Here is a 23626-nt window from a genome sequence, read left to right as displayed (position 1 = left end):
TCCACCTAAACTGAAAGGAGGAGCAAGATGAAAATGAATGAGACAAGCAGTCAAGAAGCCAAAGGTCTTGCAGGAGGAGCTGCAGAGAACCAGAGCTTAGATGGGAAAATCTGCTGATAGGACAAATATTAAATTGTGTGCTTTTCTTTTCTGGTCTTTATGGTTGAGGAAAGCAAGATGAAAAGCCAAAATTGAAAGAAAGCTAAAAGAAGATCTGGGTAAAGTTTGCCACAAGCCATGTAGGGGAGACAGCATACAGGAAGCTCCTCTGGTCTGGTCAGACCGAAATGTAACTTTTCGGTCTGCAAGCTAAAAGCTGTCTGTCATGGAAAATGGACACTGTACACCACCCTGAACCCAACATCCTTACAATGAAAAATGGCGGTGGCAGCATCATGCTGTGAGGATGTTTGTCCTCAGTAAGGATATGGAAGCTGGATATTGATGCAGAGATGGATGGAGATAGATTCAGGGTTTTCTTTGAAAACAACTGTTATGACCGGCAAAAGACTTTAGGTTCAGACAGAGTAAGGCAATGACCCAAAACTTACAGCCAGAGCTACAATACATTTTCTTTTTTAGATTAAAGCATATTCCTGTGTTTGTTGCAGACTTAAATTCAATGGAGAATCCAAGGCAGGATTTCTAAAAATCAAAAGCTGATAGAGACCTCAAAAGAATCCAAATCAGCTTTATTTGCCCGGTTTGTGCAAAACCAGGGAATTTAACAGGATGACTTTGAATTTGTCATTAGTGCAAAAAAGACTTGCAGCCGTACTTGCAGCAAAATGTGGTTCTGCAAAGTATTGATTGAACGGGATAAATACTGCACATCACATTTTTTTGATATTTTAATTCGAGAACACTTCTTAACCATGCTTTAATTTCCTTCCCACTCACTCACAAATATGGTTATTCAATTCAATTCAATTTTATTTATATAGCGCCAAATCATGAAACATGTCATCTCAAGGCACTTTACAAAGTCAAGTTCAATCATATTATACAGATTGGGTCAGATTATACAGATTGGTCAAAAATGTCCTATATAAGGAAACCGGTTGATTGCATCAAAGTCCCGACAAGCAGCATTCACTCCTGGGGAAGCGTAGAGCCACAGGAAGAGTCATCTGCATTGTACATGGCTTTGCTGCAATCCCTCATACTGAGCAAGCATGAAGCGACAGTGGGAAGAAAAACCACCCATTAACGGGAAGGAAAAACCTCCGGCAGAACCGGGCTCAGTATGAACGGTCATCTGCCTCGACCGACTGGGGTTACAGAAGACAGAACAGAGACACAACAAGAGAAACAAAACAAGCACAGAAGCACACATTGATCTAGTAATCTGTTCTACATTAGATGGTAGTAGCGGGTGATCTGTCTTCTCTGGATGATGTCACAGTTAACAGAACGCCAGACCAGGTGTACCTACTATGAAGAAAAAGAGAGAGAGCAAAAAGTTAAAAGCTGAAATGACATCACATCAAATCTCCCAAAACTACATTAAACTTTGTAGTCATTAATTAACGTAATACGAAACGGCTAAATGAGTGTTAATACTTTAATAAGGCATCACAGCTTTCTTCCAGTTGTACAGCAGTAGTTCTCAAACGGGAACCAACCTCCAGCCCAGCGCCACCTAAACGAGCCAGCACGTTGAATCGGCTCAGCCTCGGACAGCTCTTATCTGTCCCCACCCTTCCCTCCCATACAGGAAGCTGCATTTCTAACAAGCTAGCTGTCAACAAAGGCTAAAAGTGAGCGGAAGAAAACAACAACAAACCCAAGCAAAAGTCGGCGTGATAGCCGACTGTTGATTGGTTGTCTTAAAACGTTATTTTCCTTGTCTGTCCGGGGAACAGTGACCATGGCGACCACCGCACAGCTGTTCGAGGTAAGCTATCCTAGCTAGCAGGCTAACTAATGGTTAACTGTTATAACGGCTCCTTAACGGTGCTGACTTTCTGTATCTTTACAATACGCAAATAAAAGTTTCCACATTGTTTGCAGTGACAATATGGTTGTTTCATTCAGTAAAATGCAAGGGGCAAAGAGCCCCCGACTTTACATCTTCCCGAGATGTCATTGTTTTTGATTGCGTGCACAGCTGTGATTTAATATTTTATGAGATATTTATGTTTCTGCTCTCTGGGAAGCTCATGATTTGCTCCAGCTACGCTCTGGTCAGCTGTTCACTTTGTTTTCTGCCCCCATGTTAGGAGCCTTTCGACGCGGATGAGTATATCGAGAGGCTGGCGTGGAGGATTCCAGGAGGAGGCTCTAAAGGAGGAGCTGAGGCATTTGACCCCAAAAGGTAATAAATGGATGTCAGTCGCCACGTTTGCAACAACACAGAAATACCTCTATAAATCATCCTAGTTTGATTGACGTTTTCATTAATCTGAAAGCACACTGGTTCATAAATTTACAGTTAAAGATGCACCAATCAGAGGTTTCCTGACCAACACCGGTTTCCAGCTTTTCTTGAAATGTGAACAATCAATTATTATATATTTTTTTAGAGAGATATGGTAATATTTAATCCAGCACAAAGTAATGGGATTAGGAGGTAGCCCCTTATTTATGTGTCACAGTACGTATATTAATTTCAGATATAGAGGTGAAGATGAAGATGTAAAGTAAACATACCCAGAATAATAAACATCTATTTGCTTTTTTTTTAATCAATCATGTAAATTTTTTTAGTTACCCCACACAAGAATCCAGATTCCATCACAAGTTGGGATGATTCATTCAAGCATGTAATTGTAATGTTTATGTTGAAGAAAAAAAGGCAAGTTGTATGTTTATTTGTTTAAATACAGAATGTTTTTTATTTCTGTTTTTGAAAATATCATATTGCATAGTAACAAACATTATTTTATTTATTTTTGGCTGAAATTAACGATTGGTACAAGTCAATGACAGCTTTCAATGTGAGTTAGAAATAAGATTTTGAAGTTGTGCAGCTGTCTTAACATTTCCCCTACATATTCTATCTTGGAAAGTTCAGTACATTTATTTTTTCAAGAGCAACTTTAATGTTCTTTTAAATGAAATTGTTTGTTTAAAAATACAACTCTTGCTAAGATCATTTATCAAAATATAAGTGCCTAACCTTTATCTGATTGTTTTTTTTTTTTTAAATCAATCTCAAGAAAGTGCATAGAAACACACACTGTTTAAGTGTTTGTAGAACAAAACATGCTAAGAGATTTTAAATAATTTCCATATTTGATGACCTGCCAGTCAAGGGAAATTGTCAATTCTGACCGATCCATGGACGATTAATTGATCGATTTCTATTTACTGTGACTATATTTTTGAATGACCCCATTAAATCCCTTTAAAAAAAAAAATTCATCAAGTGAAATCAAGTTTATAAATGAAAGCACATTTAAACAAATTCATTGAACCTTAATGCTATACGAAATAGTGGTATGTTAATTGGGTTTAATTAGTGACCCAGTTTTCTCACAAACTTATAATCTTGAGAACCTTTTAGACAATCACACGTCATTTATTCAGGGTTGGATGAAGAAAAGCTTAATCACTGTTTACCTTTCGATGGTAAATATTATGAGAGTAATTTAAAGTGGTATAAATACAAATATGTCTGCTGGATGGTGTCCTGGCATCCTTTTTCCCTTTTACTGTTTAAAAAGTATTCTTTCAAAACAGTTCACGTTGACTAAATGCTTTCATGTAAAGTTGCTTAGCTTATTTTAAGAGTTCCTTTTAGTTATTTTTTTATTATTTTGCCTTGTCATGGTGAATAAAATAGTTAACGTGTGCCGTATAGATGTTGCCGTAATTATAATATCCCCACTCTCAAAGCGCTGCTGCTGTTTATGTGCTCCATGTGGATTAGTCAGTCCATCTTTATTTATGAAGCGCCTTTCTAATCAGGGTGTTGCTCACCATAACCATAACTGCTAAAACACTTTTATTCCATACTAATGCAGTTTTATTTAAAATAAACTACAGTTTCAAATATATAGATGCCATTTTAATAAAATAAAAATAAAAAAACATGTCAGGTTTTGCTTACGATTGAGTATTTTCTATTCTTGGATGTGTATCAGAATGTTTTTTACTGTTCTGGGCCACAATAGTTTGCTTAAAATGACTGCTGTTGATGGTAGGCTGAAAATGGTTCTGGATGGGAGAATTTTCAACCAAAAAGATGTTTAGGCTCATCACTAGTTTACAGCTTTTAGCTCCTCAGTCGTCTCCTTTTTCTTAATTTTTCAAATTAGTGCATTTATGTCCATGCAGTTTTCCACCTTTAATTTAATTGGAGCTTTCTGTACAAGATTGTTAAATGTTTAATACATGCTTTACCATTTAATTTAACTGTTTTTTTTTTTTTTTTATTAAAATACTTTTTAACTATTAATTGGGACATTGTCTAAGAATGGTAATCCTTCGTACAGCAAATCCAGGCTTCTTATGCTCTGATTTCGACTTTTTGAAGGCCTCGGAGAAATTTTAGAAATAAACATGTATATAAATCCTTTGCACGCCTTTCTCCCGACTTCGGTGATGTTTACTCTTGGGGACAGAGTTGCATCTCGTAAGCAAAAACGCCACACCAGTTTAAGTTTACTGTAGATCCATCCTGCTTTATCTACTCCAACCACAAATTGTTGCCAGCACCTCCGCGCAAGCTCTTTGCGAGGAGTCAGCGGCGACGTATCTGAGGAGGCCACCATACTGTGAGTCACCAGCCGGGGAAGCGAGTGTCTGTTGGGAGAGGATGGAAGATGACTTTAAGCTGCAGCCAGTGCCGAAGGAATTAGTCAGAAGATTATACACTCATCATTTTGGGATATTTCCTACTCCTTGAAATGTGGTGCTGACTTAGAACATTTGCTCTGTAGTCCTAATGGCTCTTAAAATGCAGCTGACGAAGCTGCTAGTTTTCTGAGCTTTTTAAGCCAAGGGACCCAGGAATTAGACACTCAACGCTGTTCTGTAACTATTTACTGCAGCTGTGAGGTCAGTGGGACAGACCGAACCCTGTGGTAATCAATTATTCCCGTATTTGAAGAGAGTGGTTTCACATTTTGGCTGAGTTGCGTGTACAATGTATTGTTTACAGCAATTAAAACGTTCTATGTGCACGTATCTGTTGGTTTTCTGAAATAGGCTCTTGGATGAATTTAAGTACCACATCGAGGAGCTGAAGCAACTGGATGAGAAGATCCAGCGGAAGGTGGAGAAGCTCGAGCACCAGTGTCACCGTGAAGCAAAGGAGTTTGCCCACAAAGTGCAAGACTTGCAAAGAAGCAACCAGGTTTGTTGTTTACTTGAGAACATACGCCTGCCTTTAAGCCTCGACTTCGGCCCTGTCCACACTAACACAGATGTTTTGCAAATCAGAGGGTTTCTGCTCCTCTTGCTCCCCTTGATCACATACAAGCAAAATGTTTGGTGAGAAAAACTTCAGATATTCTAAAAAATGTTTTCCAGAGCAAATATTTTTAAAAACTGGGGCATTTTCCATGTTTCTGTGTGGATCTGTGCAGTTTCATTAACCTTTAAACGGAAGATGAACAAGTTCGTGGACAGTAAACGGTGTCAAAGAGAGCCTGTTGCAAAGCTTTGCTTGTAGGTGGAAACAGCTCTGCAGAAAGTCATGTGAACTATTTTTAGTGATCACGTTGTTTATTTTAAATTAAAGATTGTATCTAAAAAACACACAAATATAAGACAGAAACACGCCCTGCTTGGATTGGATTTTGTTAGAGCCAAATTACGTCGCTAGCTCAAAATGAAACATTAGCATTTGTTAGCATAGTGTGTAAATGTTTTATTAGCAAAGGCATTTAACAGGAGAAAACATTTGTTCTGTGGAAATTGATTTATAACTGGAAAACCCCAACACCTGTATACTGGAAAGTACCCTTCCTTAACTAAAATGTGAATGTGGGCCTCATATGGCTTCGATTTGGCCAGATGGGTTCTACATTAACTTGGGCTCACAGCAGGCCTCTGCTATGGGACCCACAGGGCTAGACTAAATACAACTTTTATCAGCAAAACAACTTGGACGCCCTACTATGTCTTAGCTTGGCCCAAACTGCAACACCTAATGGGCTTATTTACTGTAGGTCCCATATTTTGCCCAGAGTTTTCTCTGGGTTATTCCTATAAAGGTAAATGACATAGTGACGCCAAGTAGCCCACAGACATGCAGCCATGTTTCAGCCAGATGTTTGGACCATGTATCCAGGCTTATCACGATAACACATTTTGCTGGATGATAAACCTTTTTTTTTTCTTTCTTTTTTTTATATTGCGATAAATCATAAAATTGTCATTTGGAGACAAGTTTATTGCCAAATAGGTTTGCACTTACAGGGAATTTGACTTGGTGTTGATGATGCAGACAAAAAAAAAATAAAATAAATATATATATATATATATATATATATATATATATATATATATATATATATATATATATATATATATATATATATATATATATATATATACAGAAAGCTATATACACGGTAGACTGTGCGTTAATGTAACGGAGAAGGTCTGGAGATGCTACATTAGTATATTGCTATATATATGACCATTATATGATAATGGTGTAATAACGCAAGCATATTCACTCTAAACACAGCCTCAGATAGATCAAGCGGTTGGCCGCCGTCATTTGGCCTAAATCCCAAAAACTCCCACCCTGCAGCGGTCGTGTTCGGCTTTGACACCAGTTCAGTTTTCTTTTCAAACTAGCATTTCTCTGGCTCTTCCTCACGAGGCTCTGATGCTAAACTTTGAGCATCTGCCTTCCTGGCACAAGATTTAACTCCTCTTACACAAGAGGAAACGAGATGGAAGGGGTGAGCAGAGGCCGATGCACCGTACTGAAACCTTTTGTCATCCAGTCTCAGAGAGAGAAGAGGGAAACACAAGGGGGAAAAAAAGCAAGCAATGATATACAAATTATCGACAGTATTTTATTTAATCGTGATTAAAATTTGGGCACCGTAAATAACTACCTTTTCTTAATTAAGACATTGAGAACTCCTGAGAGAAGTTTACAACATCAGTTGTTTTCTAACATTCTAAAATTCTCTGACTTTTACAGAAGAGTCCATATTGTTTTGTTGCTCTGAGTAATAAAATAGTCTGAAATGGCAGTGAAGGCTATTTTAATCCTTGTTAAAATGTAAAATATACAGGAAAGTGTAAACAAGGCTGAGATGGCCTTACCGGTTTCAGATTTTAAAATCCTTGCATCACATTAGATGTGGGCTATAAATCAATTTACTCAATTAATTTGAATTTACAATTCTTAAGGTGTAATTTTTAGACATTGGGATTTTACTGTGCCAATGCACTAATTGGGCTTCCATGAAGAAAATGGCATGCAATGCTGAATATATGTTTAGAATAATATATTACCAAATATTGTAAAGAGGAACCTTTTTTTTTTTTTACCATAATACAATGAAATACAATTTACCATAATACAATCGAAGCAATTTCATTTACTAATTGACTTCTTTTTATAAAAGTTAGTTGGAAGTTACACAAGTGAAGTGAAGCCTGTCCTTAGTTCATTGTGTAACACCGCTAGCAGCAAACATTTAGTTATATTTTCATTGTTCACAACGGCAGGGACGCCATCTTGTTTTTTGTTTCACAGTTTGTATTTAGTTGCATTTTGAATTCAAGTCAGCTCCCAGACGAAATGTTTGACATAAAAGCAAGATTTTTAAAATAATTTCTTCAATTTCTTTCTGTATAACAAATCGGAGGGAAAAAAGAATTGATTAATCGGATTTGGTAAAAATAAAATCGTAGATTTAATTTTTAAGCCATATCGCTCAGCTCTGGGATGATTCCTCTCAGTTTAACAGCTAATGTCACATCTTTGGTACGTCCCCTCAGTGGAGCCGTAAATGTCGTCACTGTCCTGTATCATCACAGCTACTGGCCTTAAAGAGCCTTTACTCATTTTCTGCTTTAAATCTATTTGCATGATGTTTCTGTGCCAACAGTATGTTATTCAAGCTTGAACCGTAAATTGCATTTTGTATTACTTTTAGTGATTTTTTTATTTTATTTTTTGCCTGCTTTCTTTTGGGTTCAGGTTAGCTTAGCTCCGTTTTAGTCAGACTCAGGGTGCTCTTTTAAAATTTGACGGAGTGACTGAAGATTGTCGCCGTCTGCTGCTGCTGCAGGGGGACTCTGACAGACTGTTTTTTGTAAGACTTTGTACACTTCTCATTTATATGACCTTCTTTTTGGTTTTGTCTCCAATCAGGTGGCCTTTCAGCATTTCCAAGAGCTCGACGAGCACATCAGCTACGTGGCCACCAAGGTGTGTCACCTGGGCGACCAGCTGGAAGGCGTGAACACGCCTCGCCAAAGGGCCGTGGAAGCCCAGCGGCTCATGACCTACTTCAACGAGTTCTTGGACGGAGACCTCCGCAGCGATGTCTTTAATAACCCAGACAAGGTAAAAAACGCTCCATTCTCTCACATATAGGGAGCTATTGGGTGCGTGTGTGTGCGTGTGAGACCACCGTTGAAGGCCCCTGCTGTGTTACCGCTGGAGGTGAGTATGAACAGGATTACGACGTAACCCACCCTTGTTAATTTGTCAAGTCTATCCCCGTGGTTGGATCCTCTCGGCTAATTTGGATTAATGAAACCGCCTGACAATAGCTGGTTGATTGATGAGCGCGGATGTCAAGATGCGGATGTCAGAACCAATTGCGCTTACAGGAGGCTGTCATAGTGGCAGTATCTGATTGGGTCTGCAGCTCGTTGTTGTGTTTCCTGGAAGGAACTTGAAGCAGCGTGGTACGTGTAGGGGCGATGAGAAATCCCACATGTTGCACGGAGGCATGTTGGCGGGAAAGAAGTGACTCCCAAAAGTTTGATTTCTGTAGTTTTTGTCAGGACTGGATGTAGCGAAGGGAGTGTAGGGTCAATCCCAAAGCTTGAGATGGAGCCGGTATATCAGAGAGGCATGCAGAAATATCTGTCCAGATTCCTTTTCCTGAGCGTACCTCCATATGAGGGGGGGGGAGAGAAAAGCTGCAAGTGAATAGCTGAAGGGGGATGGCTTTGCTAATCCTTCTGAAAGGGAGGGCTGGGCCGCCAGCGTGGAGACAAGTGCTGCTAAACCCTGACTGCAGGGAGACGGCTACATTACTTACATGGGATTTAGCTAATCTTAGCTGGGGGACAGATACTTAGAAAACCTTCGCCGAGCAGAAAGGCTGGATCCTCCTCACGGGAGCAGAGTAATGATGTTAGCTGAGGCAGGCATCTGCGGGAACAGAGGAGTTGCGGACGGCGGGCCTTTCGTGGGTCTGGGGCTTTTTCAGCGGATGTGTGCGGAGGGGCGGGGGGGGGGGGGGGGGGTGTTCTCGATAGGGCCTCCTTTTTTTACACAGATATCCCTGGCCGGACAGATTATTGAAAGCGATTTAGCCTCCTGTGGGATTACAGTCCATTCAGAGAAGACATGCCAGTGAAGAGTCGGATGTGCTGCTAAGTCAGGACTGCCGCTGCTGCTGTTGCTGCCAATGCCCAGGTGAGCGCAGCCTGCCTGTTATCAGCTTCCTGTTTAACACAGGAAGGCGGAGGGAGGCTGCTCTAAGATGATGATCCCTCAAGTGGAGACACCGCCGGCGGCCTGCCCACTTTCTGTCTGGATGTCCACCTCACATGGCTCTGTTGTGCTATTTCTCTCTTTTCCCACCTCACCTGACATCTCCTCTCTCTCTCTCTCTCTCTCTCTCTCGCCAACACTCACACGTCCCCATTCTCTCTCTCTCCCTCTCTCTCTCTAACCCTCAGATTAAGGAGGCTGCTGATATCATTCAGAAGCTGCATCTCATTGCCCAGGAGCTGCCATTCGACAGGTGAGCCAGGCCTCCTGGAGGCAGCTTTACACGCTTGCCGTCAACCAGGAAGAAGGCGCTATGCAAAATGATCCCCCCCTTGAAACTTTTCCACTTTTTGTCACATCACAACCACAAACGTTGTCGTATTTCATTGGGATTTTATGTGATAGACAAACACAAAGGGATGGATTATTGTGAAGTGGACAGAAAAAAAAAAAAAACATGGAGCATTGTCCTAAAAATCCTTTGAAAGGAAAACTCTGAGCCAATATTAGAACCATTTTATCCTGATTGAGAACATCAGAACATGACTTTTCAAGTCTTGCCACAGATTCTCAGTGGGATTCAGGTCTGGACTTTGACTAGGCCATTCTAACAGATGACTAGACTTTGATCTAAACCGTTCCATTGTAGCTCTTGCTGGTTGTTTAAGGTCGTTGTTCTGCTGGAAGGCAAACCTCTGCCCCAGCTCCTGATCTCTTACAGGATGTTCCATCCACCTGACCATCAATCTGACTGATCTTTGCTGCTGACGAGAAGAATCTGTTTAACATGATGCTGCCACCATCATTGCTCACAATAGATATTCTATTTAGAAGAATGTGCCAAGTTGATTTTTTGAGCCAAGAAGCCCGTTTATTCACATGTTTGCTGCATCCTCTGCATGGCTTGTGGCAACCTGCAAACAGGACTTCTATGTTTGTTTGTTTTTAAAATGAACATTAGTTTCCTCTTGTCCGGTTTATTGGGTATAGCTGTCCTGCCAGTAGATTTTGCCATCTGGATTGTGAATCTTTGCAGCTCTTTTTAAGTTACAGTGGGCTTTTTAGCTGATCGCCCTTGTCCAGTCTAGGGTTTAGGTAGAAGGCCCCGTCTCAGTATGTTTGCAGCTGTAAATTATGTCGCCTTCCTTAAGTTTATGTTGATCCATCACATAAAGTCACAGTAAAATACGTTGAAACCTGTATCGCAACAAGATTGTGGAAATGTTCAAGCAACATGTTGAGGTTTCTGTTCATTGTGATCTTATGTATAAAGCTTTATGCGTTTTTGAATTGTATCATTTAAAAAAAAAAAGATATTCTCACTCATCATGAATGTCTTTCACGCTTCCTCTCTGACAGGTTTGCAGATGTCAAGGCAAAAATAGCAAGTATGTTTCTGATAATACGAATCCACTGCTGTCTTTTTAGAGTTGTCAAAAGTTTGATATGTCTTACATTTTATGTTTGTTTTTATTTGTACGAAGGTAAATACCACGACCTGGAGCGGCAGTTGATCCAGGAGTTCACTGCAGCCCAGCGCAGAGGGGAAATCGGTCGCATGCATGAGGTCGCAGCTGTTCTTCTGCATTTCAAGGTGACCGAGAAAGACAGATTTATTCTATTGTACTATTTTATGGGTTTTATTTCATTGGTAGTTGATTTGTAAAGTGCAAGATATTGCCTATTAATTATTTTAGTGCATTGATACAGTGAAGATGTTGCTGGAAAGATAACATCTGTGTCTTTCTTTTTTGAAGGGTTACGCACACTGTGTGGACGTCTACATCAAGCAGTGTCAGGAAGTAAGAGTTTGGTTCTCTTGTAACATGTTATTCGGTTTGTTTCCACACCAGATAAAGACGCTTTCATGCTCTTTTCCTTTCCGTCTGTCCGCCTTAGGGCGCCTACATGAGGAATGACGTGTTTGAAGACACAGCAGCCCTCTGCCAGAGGGTCAACAAGCAGGTGGGCGAGGTCTTCAGCAGTCCAGAGACGGTCATGGCCAAACTCATCCAAAACATCTTTGAGAACAAACTTCAGGTACTTCTAGTCATTAATTAGTTCATTCCTTCCTGTTTAGGCTTGTTTTTAACTCTCCGTGTCCCCTCAGGCTCATGTCAGGGAAAAACTGGACGAGACTCGACATTCGGATGTAGAACAGTACCTCAAGAACCTCTATGACCTTTACACCAAGTAATAAATTGCTCACTTGCCGTTTCATGGGTGTCATTCATGTTGGCGGTCATACTTATATGCTGCGTCTGAATATTTCCAGGACCACAGCGCTAGCCACAAAGCTGGCCGAATACAACCTCGGCTCAGATAAGCACACGTTCCTGTCCAAGCTGATAAAGAGCATCTTCTCCTCTTACTTGGAAAGTTACATTGACATGGAAAGGGACTACCTTCGCAGTCGAGGTGCCATGATCCTACAACGATACTATGACTCCAAGAACCACCAGAAGCGCTCCCTTGGCGCCGGCAGGTTAGAGTTGGACCTTCAGTTTGAAACATTTCTACAAACTTGAATTGTTCTGTATTGTGCTGAAACGAGGACCGTTGTTGTCTTTGTGCAGTATTCAAGAGCTAAAAGAGCGGATCAGGCAGCGCACCAACATTACACTGGGCCAAAGCATCGACACCCATGGGGAGACATTCCTGTCCCCAGAACTGGTTGTTAACCTCTTACAGGAGACGCGTCATGCCTTTGAGAGATGCCACAGGGTGAATCTCCTCTGCTTTCTCCAGAAATGCATTTTGTGTGTGTTTTCTAATGAAATTAAATAATCCTTTTTCTCTTAATGCTGCACAGCTTTCAGATCCTTCCGATCTACCCAAGAATGCCTTCTCCATCTTCCTTCTGCTGGTTGAACATCTGTGTGTCGAACACATCGACTATGCCTTGGAGATCGGCCTGATGGGTACTTGCATCTGTCTTCATTAGAACCACAATGTCTTTTTTTTTTTTTTACATACAGTGAAAAGTTTATATAACAGGCGTCAATATCATATTAATTCAGAGCTTTTTACATATATTTTATATAAATATACGATTTCAAGGATTTAAAAAATATCTAGACTTAGGTAGCAAAGTTTATTTTGTCCACATAGGATAGAAATGATGCAGACTACCTCAAATATAGGCATACAGCACCTGTTTATGTGGAGAAAAGTCCATATGGAAATGACAGAAAAAGCTGAACAGTTTGTCATCTGTCATTGTTCTGGTTGAATTTTTGAGCACGTTCTTTTTAAAAAGAGCAGCGCTTGTTTTATTTGGGTGGCTTCCTGGTAAAGACACGGCTTTCACGCACAAGCCATACATTTTTATTATGCTTGAGTGTGGTGCTTTCAGACTGCCATTTCAGAAACGTAATGTAACGTAATGTATTTATCTAAAACCAGTTTGGGTGTTTGTTTGTGGACCACTAAAGCCTGTTCACTGTTGACCCGGATAACTGAGAATTTGCACAGGCACCACCTAATTATTTTCAAGTTTCAATCACCTAGCTGTTGATTTGAGCTGCAGTTGAAGACTTAGGAACAAGTTGTTTATCTTTCCCTCTACTTTGCTCACTGGCAGTAAAGTAGACCCACAGCAAGATGCTACCACAATGGTTAAGAGTTTATGCTCTTTGCATTGAATTCCTGATGAGCTTCAGCCTAATCAGTCTTTGTCGCTTCTCACCCTAAACATGTTTGTCGTTTAGATAATCTGCGTATTATCCGTGTATCCGTGTGAATTAATCAAAACTTCACAACAAATGTAAACTTGTCCAACCAGTTCTACTTTTTTTAATGTCTTCAATATAATTTTTTTTTTATCCACAAACAAGAATAGTTGTAATAAATCTTTAAATTAATAATATGTATGCCCTGGTGAGTGCATGTAAACCTCTAACCAGCAGTGTAGTTTAACTAAAACAAAATAGGCATTGTTCTCTCCTTTGCTGTTGGATACGACAAAGGCTTTAAAGGAATAGTAGAATACTTTTCACATTTCTTGTTTCTCTTTTCTCTCTGATAATAACATCATATCTTCAGGTCTTGATTGTCTCGGTCCAGATCAGTCTTCAGAGCAGGAGCGAACACTCTACATATCCGTTCACCCTTCTCTTAATGAGGCAGGGCTATACTGAGATGAGCATTAATATTCTAAAGCTATGATCGGGTCTGTGTTGAGATTAGCTATGCCCTAATGCGAAAACATAAAGTGCATTCACAAACAATTTTATATAGGCGCCACATTGTAATTTGCCTGATTTTTGTCACAGGCACACAAATCTTTAGGGAAAATACTTTAATGTTTAATTTTAGCCTTATTGTCAGGAGTCACGTGGATAAATGAACCTAAATACAGCATAATTATGCTATAATTATATAGCATAACAAATGTTACCTCAAGGCTCTTTACAAGACATAAGATCCAATTCATGTGTCTGACTTGTGGTAATTAAGTAAATACTTAAGTGCTGGTGAAGATTCTCAGTCATCCAGGTCATGGTCATTCCAAAAAAGTAAGAAAAAAAAAAAAAAATGGACTTTTTTCCGAAGTTTGAAGACTTTTCGTTTCCTATCCAGAAAGCTTTCTCAATTCAAAATGTCTGGAGTAGTGTGGAGCTCCAAGCTTTATGGTACTGAGGATTGGCCAGAATTAACCCTATTGCTGTATTGTAAGTTTTTGAGAGTTGGAACCTAAGTTGTCCTTCTCTGTTTAAGGTTGGTTTTTCTCTCTTAACAGGTGGCTTCCTTCAAGCCCCTTTCAAACCATTTGTCCTCTTTGTCCAAAATGTGAACATTTGGTCCTTAAAAGAGACTTTATCCATACATGATGTCAATTTTAATGCCCTCTTAAAACAGTTTCTGCTGCAGTAAACAACAGGAAACTCCCAATATATGACAGTTACTTAGATCATGTATGCACGGTATAATTAGCTGATGTTTATTGCAGTCCAAGTAATTCTTTGCAATACTGAAGTTGCGAACAGTAACATTGCAACGGCAATAAACTTGTGGTATGATGTGCGACCCTAGCTGAAATCGATTACACAGAATTCAGTTTGGTCAAAATGCAGTTCACTTAATGTTACTCATTCCTATACAATCCAATCATATCGTGAGATTCAGAGCCAGATGCATACAGTTTGAATCAATAAAAAAACACAATTATTAACCAACTTGTAAAAAGTTAACTGTCTGAGCAAGCTCACCCCGCTGCGTAAAAGACCCGGTCCGTCCTCCTGAACAGCATGTCCTGACAGTCGGGTGAAACAGCTCCATGTAAACCGGAAGAAACTGTCAAACTTGTATTTTATCGCTTTATTGATGTTACTTGTATTCACCTGTACAGCACCTTTTGTCGCCTTTTGGTTTTTAAAGCGCTTTATAAATAAATGAATGATCTTGACGAAACATTTACCGGTTTAAAAAAAGAAGATTGCGCTCTCATTTCTCCATTCGATGTACCACTTCAAGAGCAATATAGATTCAGCATAATGGGAAGTTGTGAGGGAAAATAATGATGATAAAGTGGCTGGTTAAATGTTGCTTGAGCAGGTGATTTGGCGTAACATGATCCTGCTTACCAACTGCAGAATTTCTCTGCTGACGCTGCTCCAGACACACTGAAGAGGCTGCGTTTTACTCTTGGCAGTCATCTGAGACACCAAGCAAGGAGCTGTCAAACACAGATTTGTCTTCTAGTGTTAGGAGAATGGGAAATGACAGAAATGATGCTGCATCAGGAACGTTTTGAGAGAAATAGATTTTTACCTGCCTTTTTGTGATTTTTCCCTTCCTTCCCTTTAGGAATTCCCTCATCGGATGCTAAAAATGCCAACCTGTACTTCCTGGATGTGGTTCAGCAAGCAAACTCTATTTTCCATTTGTTTGACAAGCAGTTTAATGACCAGCTCATGCCTCTAATAAGGTCAGTTACAACTTAAAGACAGCAACTTACGAATGAGATTACTTTTCTTATTAGACCAGAATTATTTTCAATTCACCCCCCAAAAAAAACCCTTGCTTTCTGTGATCTGCCAACAGCTCCTCTCCAAAACTGGCCGAGTGTTTGCAAAAGAAGAAGGAGGTGATTGAACAGATGGAAGTGAAACTGGACACTGGTATCGACAGGTCGGTTTCGTTTTTTTAACAAAGTTAATAAAGGTGTAATTTTCCATTCGGGGATACATATTCCAAAACGTTTTCTGGTCTGTTTTGCCTCCTCACACAGAACATTAAACTGCATGGTGGGCCAGATGAAACACATTCTGACAACAGAGCAGAAGAAAACCGATTTCAGGCCAGAGGATGAGAACAACGTCATGATCCAGTATACTGCTGTAGGAGATGCTGAACTCGCATGCAAATCAGAACACACGAACCCACTTCAACACATCTTGTTGTTCCTAAACTACAGATCTGTAGAGTCTCAGTTGTCTCTGTTTGCTCCGTTTCCCTGGCCAGGCCTGCTCCAAGGTTTGCGCCTACGTCAGCAGACAGGTGGAACACGTTCGGAAGTCCATGGATGGGAAAAACGTGGACACGGTGCTGACGGAACTGGGCATTCGTTTTCACAGACTCATCCACGAGCATTTACAACAGTTCAGCTACAGCTCGATGGGAGGCATGCTGGCCATCTGCGACGTGGCTGAATACAGACGATGCGCCAAGGACTTCAAGGTGAGGGAAGGGACAGAGGTCCGAAATGCTCTGGTCACGGGGCCTACGTGGCTTGGCCCCCTTGGGTCCTAATTTTGTCGTGGTAAACGGTTTTAAAGCAATGATGTTGATCTGCTCTTTAAAAATGTTAATTTCTATTGATGTTAGAATATTGAAATTAGAATATGATTAAAAAGTTACTTGATTTCTGGAATTTAAACAGGTAAACATATAGTAATGGTTCAGACATAATCATGATTGTGGCTTCTAACCAATGATAGGTTAAAAAGTTAGTATCTAAGAAAATTGGAATTTTGCATTATACCATTTTATTTATTCAGAAATATAATCTTTCTTAAGGTATATCTATGCACGGTACAATATATTTGGTCTGAAGTCCTTTTGCATATATTACTGCATCCATGCAGAGTCGCATGGAGACAATCAGGTTGTGGCTCTGCTGAGATGTTAATGAAGCTCAGGCTGCACCAGACCCATCCCATTGTTGGGTCTGGTGTCTCATCTTCTCCTTGACAAGACTGGTTCTCAATAGGATTTAGATCAAGTGAGTGAAACAGAGCGATTAGATTAGATTAGATTCAACTTTATTGTCATTACACAGGTACAGGTACAAGGCAACAAAATGCAGTTTAGGTCTAACCAGAAGTGCAATAGCAGGTGGATATTACTGTTAATAGAGTTTTACAGATATGTACAGTAGCATAATATACAGATAATTGTTATTATAACAGAGTTTACATGTACTATGAATATATGTACAGGTGGCTATTACTATAGGCAGAATTGTGAGCATGATATACAGGTAGCTATTACTATAAAATTAATAATTAGAGTTTGGACAGCAGCCTTTTAAATTAAAGTGCAGTGGAAGGTAATTGCATATTACAGTTAAAGTACGGTATTGCAAATGTATATGTAAACAATTGTGAATAAACAGTCAGCAGTGCAAATCAATATACAGTCATGATGAGTAGTGCAAGATGCATGTAAACAGTTGTTACAATAGTAACTAGATACCCGCATCATTAAAGCCGGTATTGGTACCTTTTGGCTGTGTGGACAGGTGCCAAGTCCTGCTGGAAAATTAAATCAGCTGCTCCGTAAAGCTTGTCAGCCGAGGGAAACATGAATTGCTTTAAAATTCCCTGATAGACGGCTTTATTGACTTTTGACAGTGGACCAACACAAGCAGATGACCCGACTCCCCAAATTATAACTGACTGGTCAAACTTTAGGCGGTAACAGGGATGCAGAGAAGCCACGTTACTCAGTATGCGTACAGTACGCCTGAGTATGTGGGAACCTTTAGACTTTGATTTTGAAATTCATGAAAAAAATATATATATTTCAGCTGAATAAAGGACTTTGCACCAATAAGCTCAGGTGAGACACTTCTGTCATTGTCTCTGGTTCAGGGGTGGGTAAACACAAGGAATGCAAAGAGTTGCAGCCCAAGTCCTGGATGCATCTGTGTGTGATGGCTTGTGGAGTCCGTACCTTGTTAATCTCCTCCAGACTCTTAACCAGGCTTTGATCCAAAGTCCGCTCAAGGCTGCTTGTGCGCATTGTTCTTTCACTTTTCTTCTTTCCATTCAACCTTCCACTGATGTGTTTGTATCCAGCTCTCCCTGAACAACCAGCTTCTTTAGCTTGGTTGTAGTTCTGGCTTCTGGACAACTGTCAGTCAGCAATGTTGACATAATACTTCTGTCTTAAAAGTCCGGTCCTATTGGTGTTGTATGATATTCACATTATCCGAGAAACGGGGTTTGGGGTTTTAATTAGCTGTAACAGCACTTTACATCCAGTGAATCTATAACTTACAAGTTTCACTTTTGACCTGAATTACTCAAACAAATTACTGTATTCTTATTTTAATGTTAGATGCACCTGTAAAATACTATTTTAAAAGACCTAAGAATGGCAAACTTCCAAATCTTAGCGTGGGGTCCTTGTGAGCTTCTATTAGAAAGGAAAGTGTGTACTGAGTAGTGGTCTGCCTGTCTGTCCTCAGGTCCCCCTTGTGCTGCAGCTCTTTGACACGCTCCACGCCCTCTGTAACCTGCTGGTAGTTGCCCCTGACAACCTGAAGCAAGTCTGTTCAGGTGAGCATCTGACCAATCTGGACCGGAACCTCCTCCACGCCTTCGTCCAGCTCCGAGTGGACTACCGTTCTGCCAGACTGGGCCGACATTTCAGTTAATGACTCTTTAAAGACTTTCTGTACTCCGTCCAGGGAAAAAAATATATATATTGATGCATCCTGAAGATACTAATCGCCAATCAGTCCGTCTCCAAAATAGAGATCACGATTGGAAGGCCGATGCTCCTTGAATGTGGGAATTTTACCTTTTTTTTTTTCATTACTTTTGTGAAAGGATGAAATCTGAGTACTTGTTGATATTGAATCTCTTTTTTTTTTGTTTTTAAATACTAATATCTGACAAATTTATGTGATAAGTGAATTACTTATGTCTGTGCTTGCATAAAAAAATGTTTTGCTTGTGCCAAATATTTAAGTTCTTCAGTTGGACCTTGTGCACAGGAATTGGCTCTGAAGCAGCTTTAAAAGGATCGGTTTTGCTGTCAAGTCAGACATCAACTCTGCAGTTTTCACTTCCTATGGTGGAAACGTACTTTTTCTGATAGATCAGAACGTCTGACCAAACTTAAGAAGGAGCAATGGCTGATTCTTGTGCTCTAAAAGGGACGTTGAGGACCAGGAGCGGTTGCATTCCCAATCTGCTGCTTCTCCTTATGTGCCACCTTTTTAAGGTAAAAATAAAACTTTGCAAAGATAAACCTGAACTCCAAAACACAGTCTCCACCTGCACCTCACACTGCAGCAGAGAATAAAGTGTGTTGAGCTTTCATTAGGGTGTTAATCATAAATAATCGGCATTTCCGTTTTTAGTGGTCAATATAGTTCTAACTCAGGTATGTGTTTCTAAAGCCTGCATTTCAGTTTAAACTAACACACTGGATGGATCGTTTTGTACTTTTCCTAAACATCCAAGCTCTGTTTATCAAAAGTAATGCAGTTGATGTCACTTTAACATATAACAAAGTGGGGGTGGGGGATTATGGAGTTAAGATGAATAACAATGTCATATTTATTGCAGTAATGGTAAAAAAAAAATAATGTAAAAATTTACCACATTCAATAAACCCCTCATTGCATTTTGTCAAACCTCGCAAATAGAAATGCAGCTCAAATAAAAAAAGTGTATTAAACAGAGCGTCATAAAGGTTACTTGAGTAGATGAGTTAAATTACGGTGCTGCAGTTCCACTAAACAGTTTACGGTAATGAGATTCAAGCCTGTTTTCAAATATATTAAAACTGAAATGTCCTCGAGAAAGAGTAGTTTAAACACCAAAAGTAACCATCCCAATGAAACTGTCATTTTTACAGGTTTATAAACCTGAATTAGAATTGATGGTTAAGACAATAAATCATTAATCTTAACACAGTCTTTCTTTACCTTTACAACAATGCAACAGTTGCTCATCCCTACTGGCAGGTTCGTTCACAGGGCTCAACAGACAGTTAAAGCGGTCTGAGTCGACGCGTTTTAAAAAGCATTCATCGATTGTCACCGAGCGAGTGGTGCTTTGCACACTGAATGGAAAAGTGAGCCAGACTTTCCAGGTGCATGCGCCGCGGCCGGGGAAGAGCCAAATGACCACCTTCTCACCCCGCGGTTTCAAAGAAGGAAGTCAAGAGGAACATCGTGGAGGCAGAGTGAGCGGAGCTAGAAACGGGCCTGAGAATCCCTCTCTGGTGGGTTTGGGTGGTCCTCCCACGGATCAGGGCTCAGACGATAGGCGCGATGGGTCACTGGGTATACGTCTCTGTAATTGGACAGATCAACACTTGCTCCTTCAGCGGTGTGCAAAGTCCAAGACGTCGTTCATCTGATCTGCAGGGTTTCTGGGTCAGAGGAGGCTGAAAAGTTGATCTCCGCTGATTAGGGAAACAAACTAAACTTAAAAGGGACTTCTTCTCACACAGCTTAATGGAAGTCCACATTAACTGCCCTCTGCGCAAAGAAAAAGAAAGATCGAGCTCCTGATGCCTGACTATTTGCTGCCCGCATTGTACTGATGTTTACCCTAATTATTGATTCAATAAAGATGAATTTTATTATTCAACTCTGCGTATTTCCCCTATTTTGAGAGCTGTGAATAGAAAGTTTGCCTCGGTCTGTCTCTGTGAATGTCACTTTCAAAGTGAGATGAAACACTTCCTCCTTTCTGTAGAAGTCATCAAGTATTCATAGGAATTCTTGCCACCAGAGTAAAGTTCTTTCTCAGACTTCAGGAAGTGAGCAGAGCCGGAGGGGATTAGATCTGTACGAGCTGATGAATTGTGTGCAGTAGTCATGAACTGGGGGAGAGCTGGGGAGATAGAGACGGCTCAGAGCTCAGCTCCAGTGCCGGCTGGTTAGTGTTGTGTAGAAGGTACACACAGAGCTGTGCAAGTTCAAACAACATAATTAATTAGGCTAATATTAATATTATCAATGCCACATAAATTCAATTCTCTCTGTCCTAATCACAGCTAGATAGCTTGTAAAAATTATTTTGTTAGGCCCTGATGCAAACAGCGGGGATTTTCCAAACATTTGAAAACTATTTGTTTTTTGCAGCGATTAATGTGCGTGACTCGGGAAGGGGTTGGGGGGAGCGGAGCCCGGCCAGAGACGATAACTGGCGTGCAGACGGAGGCAGCGGCGCAGCGTGGCCCCGGGGACTCCCAGCGTGGGCACATGGAAGAGGTGGAGGGATGTGTTTTTTTTTTTTTTTTTTCCAGGGGGGAGGTTGGATGTTTGAGCAGGTGGAGGAGATTAGTCACATTGTCAACACTGGAAAGGTGGATAAGACTGTACCCTCTTAATCGTCAGTTTGAGCAAGTCTTGTGTACACGCTCTGAAGCATAAAGACCTCAGTACAGCTGATTCCTCTCAAAATGCTGCAGCTTGTAAAAGTATTCTTCTTTGGTCACCTTGGAACCACAAACCCTGTTTTATTTATTTGATTTTATATGCCAAAGTACCACAAAACTATGGAAGGAAAATCATTCATTTTCAACCTTTAAGATGGAACATTTGGATTTAAATGACTTTACTCTGATATCCCTGAATAAAACCCAGTGCAAGCAAGCCTCCAGAAGTCTAATTATTGGATAAATAGAGTCCACAACTGTATACGTTCATACAGATGACCAATCATACTGAGCCAGGTTCTGCTGGAGGTTTTTCCTTTCCGCTGTCGCTTCATGCTTGCTCAGTATGAGGGATTGCTGCAAAGCCATCAACAATGCAGACGACTGTCCGTGTGGCTCTACGCTTTTTCAGGAGGAGTGAATGCTGCTTGGAGAGACTTGATGCAATCAATCCTTGGATAGGAATTTTCGTTTTGACCAATCTGTATAATCTGATTGAATTTGACTTTGGAAAGTGCCTTGAGATGACATGTTTAATGAATTGGCGCTATATAAATAAAATTTAATTGAATTTAATTGAATTATACTGTAACCTTAGTGTGAATGTAGTGGTTCTGTGAAGGCCTGAGAGGTTTCTGCTGAACTTTAAATCAGGGTTAGATTATAAAACGGTTTTGGCAAGCATCACCCATCCCTCTGTGAACTATCCTGTCCATTCATTCAAATGAAGAGCGCGGACCAGCTGCTAAATCTATGAAGATACGATTGTCCGCCCAAACTAACAGTGTGGGGCAAAGAGAGCATTAATTAGAGGCCTGTTGTAACTCTGGAGGAGATGCGGAGATTCACAGCTCAGGTGGGAGATTAGGTTGTGGGTTGGATTCCAGCTTCCTCTGTCACATTCTGATGTGCCTTGGCAAGGCGACCGATCTGCGTAACGGTGTATGAGTGGGTCAATGTGGCTGTAGGGATTGTTCAGTACGACCAGAAAAGCCCTATAAACATTCTGTCCATTTAGCATATAAGGGACGCTGCATGTCGATGTGGCAGCATCATTTGTGTGCATGAACCAGGGACAAGAAAGAAGCTCAGAAGAGGTTGGATACATGGATGGAGCTGAATGCAGGCCGATGTCAAAAGAAAACCTCGCTGAGGATGAAAAAAAAAAAACTAAAAAAACTTGGGATTGAAGTAAAGGACGACGATCCTGAAGCAATGGGCAGAGCTAATGGTTTAGATCCAAGCATATCCATGAATTGGAGTGGCCCAATCAAAGTACAGACCCTAATAAAATGGAGAATATGTGCCAAAACTAGAAGACTGATGTTCACAAACAGTTTCCAATCTAATCTGACTCAACTTGAAGCAGCTCTCTAGTTCCAGAAAGCATCACCTCAGGGGTGCTGAATGCAAATGCATGCTGCACTTTCAAGATTTTATTTGCATAACATAAAATGAAATAAACTTTACCACTTTGTACTTATTTGTCACATTAAATCCCTATAAAATACAGTGAAGTTTCTGTTTGCAATGTGACAAAATGCAAAAAGTTCTGAGTACTTTTGTGGGACTCTGTAGTTTTAAAAAGGTGACCCAAAAAAGCAAATTTACGGCATAAATCTGCCCAGTAAAACCAATCCGTGTAGGAGGAAAATATTTAAGGTAAACTAAGCTTTTAAGCTTTTTTTAGGCAATGTGATTAAATTGTATACTTTAACTCAAAAATCTCCAATTCTTTCATGCTCTCTACTGATAAAATAATGTATATACATTTATCCTGTTGTTTAAAGTACCAGCGGTATAATTCAGTAAAGTAAAAACTCCTATTTAACAGCGTAGCATCTCCTCATTATCGCCAGCATCTGTTTCCTGTTGGATCTTCTCGGTCAGATAAATCATCAACCATCATGTCCTGTTTGTCCACTCTTTCTGCGCATCTAGTTATTCCTCCCAACATCCCACAAATCCTTGCTTTCGGCACATTTTTCGCTCCCCCATCCGGGCTGGGCCGCTCTGCCTCCTGGAGCACTGACAATAAAGCATTACAGCAGTCAATCCATGTCAACAGCAGCTTTGCTTAATTCCTGCTAAACACGTTTAAACTAAATCTTCACCTAATGATGCATAATGATTTGCTCTTCACTGTGCTGGTGGCTCATATCTGTTTTGCTGGTTTATTTCCCCACTCTACTGGAGAGGATGACTCAGGTGGACTTGCTGTCGAAGGCAGTCGGGATCATTTACGGTGCTTTGCACAAGTATTTGTACCCCTTTGACTGTTTTTTTTTTTACATGTTATGTTACATCTAGAAGTTTTGTTTTGTGATTTTTTTTTTTCCAAGGCCA

General features: G+C 40.3%; 1 protein-coding gene across 1 annotated transcript; it reads left to right on the top strand.

The window, feature by feature from the left end:
- Positions 1-1695: 1695 nt before the first annotated feature.
- Positions 1696-20487, top strand: LOC105917523 (exocyst complex component 5). The gene is made up of 18 exons (XM_012852364.3): positions 1696-1897; positions 2223-2317; positions 5155-5302; positions 8294-8488; positions 9841-9905; positions 11012-11040; positions 11137-11246; positions 11410-11454; positions 11552-11692; positions 11763-11845; positions 11928-12137; positions 12229-12376; positions 12465-12573; positions 15461-15581; positions 15698-15784; positions 15885-15993; positions 16118-16333; positions 18348-20487. The coding sequence occupies exons 1-18, from the start codon at positions 1871-1873 to the stop codon at positions 18534-18536; spliced, it is 2127 nt and encodes a 708-aa protein (XP_012707818.1). The 5' UTR covers positions 1696-1870; the 3' UTR covers positions 18537-20487.
- Positions 20488-23626: the final 3139 nt, after the last annotated feature.

This window comes from Fundulus heteroclitus, chromosome 19 (genome assembly GCF_011125445.2).
Source record: "Fundulus heteroclitus isolate FHET01 chromosome 19, MU-UCD_Fhet_4.1, whole genome shotgun sequence".
Taxonomy (NCBI): Eukaryota; Metazoa; Chordata; class Actinopteri; order Cyprinodontiformes; family Fundulidae; genus Fundulus; species Fundulus heteroclitus.
Note: the sequence above shows the minus strand (reverse complement) of the source record. Positions and strands in the feature narration are given on the sequence as shown.

Excerpts from the sequence above, each read along its gene's own strand:
- LOC105917523 (XM_012852364.3), top strand. The coding sequence starts at position 1,871 with ATGGCGACCACCGCACAGCTGTTCGAG. Across the intron at positions 11,247-11,409 it reads CTGTTCTTCTGCATTTCAAG|GGTTACGCACACTGTGTGGA; the intron begins GTGACCGAGAAA and ends TCTTTTTTGAAG. Across the intron at positions 11,455-11,551 it reads ACATCAAGCAGTGTCAGGAA|GGCGCCTACATGAGGAATGA; the intron begins GTAAGAGTTTGG and ends TGTCCGCCTTAG.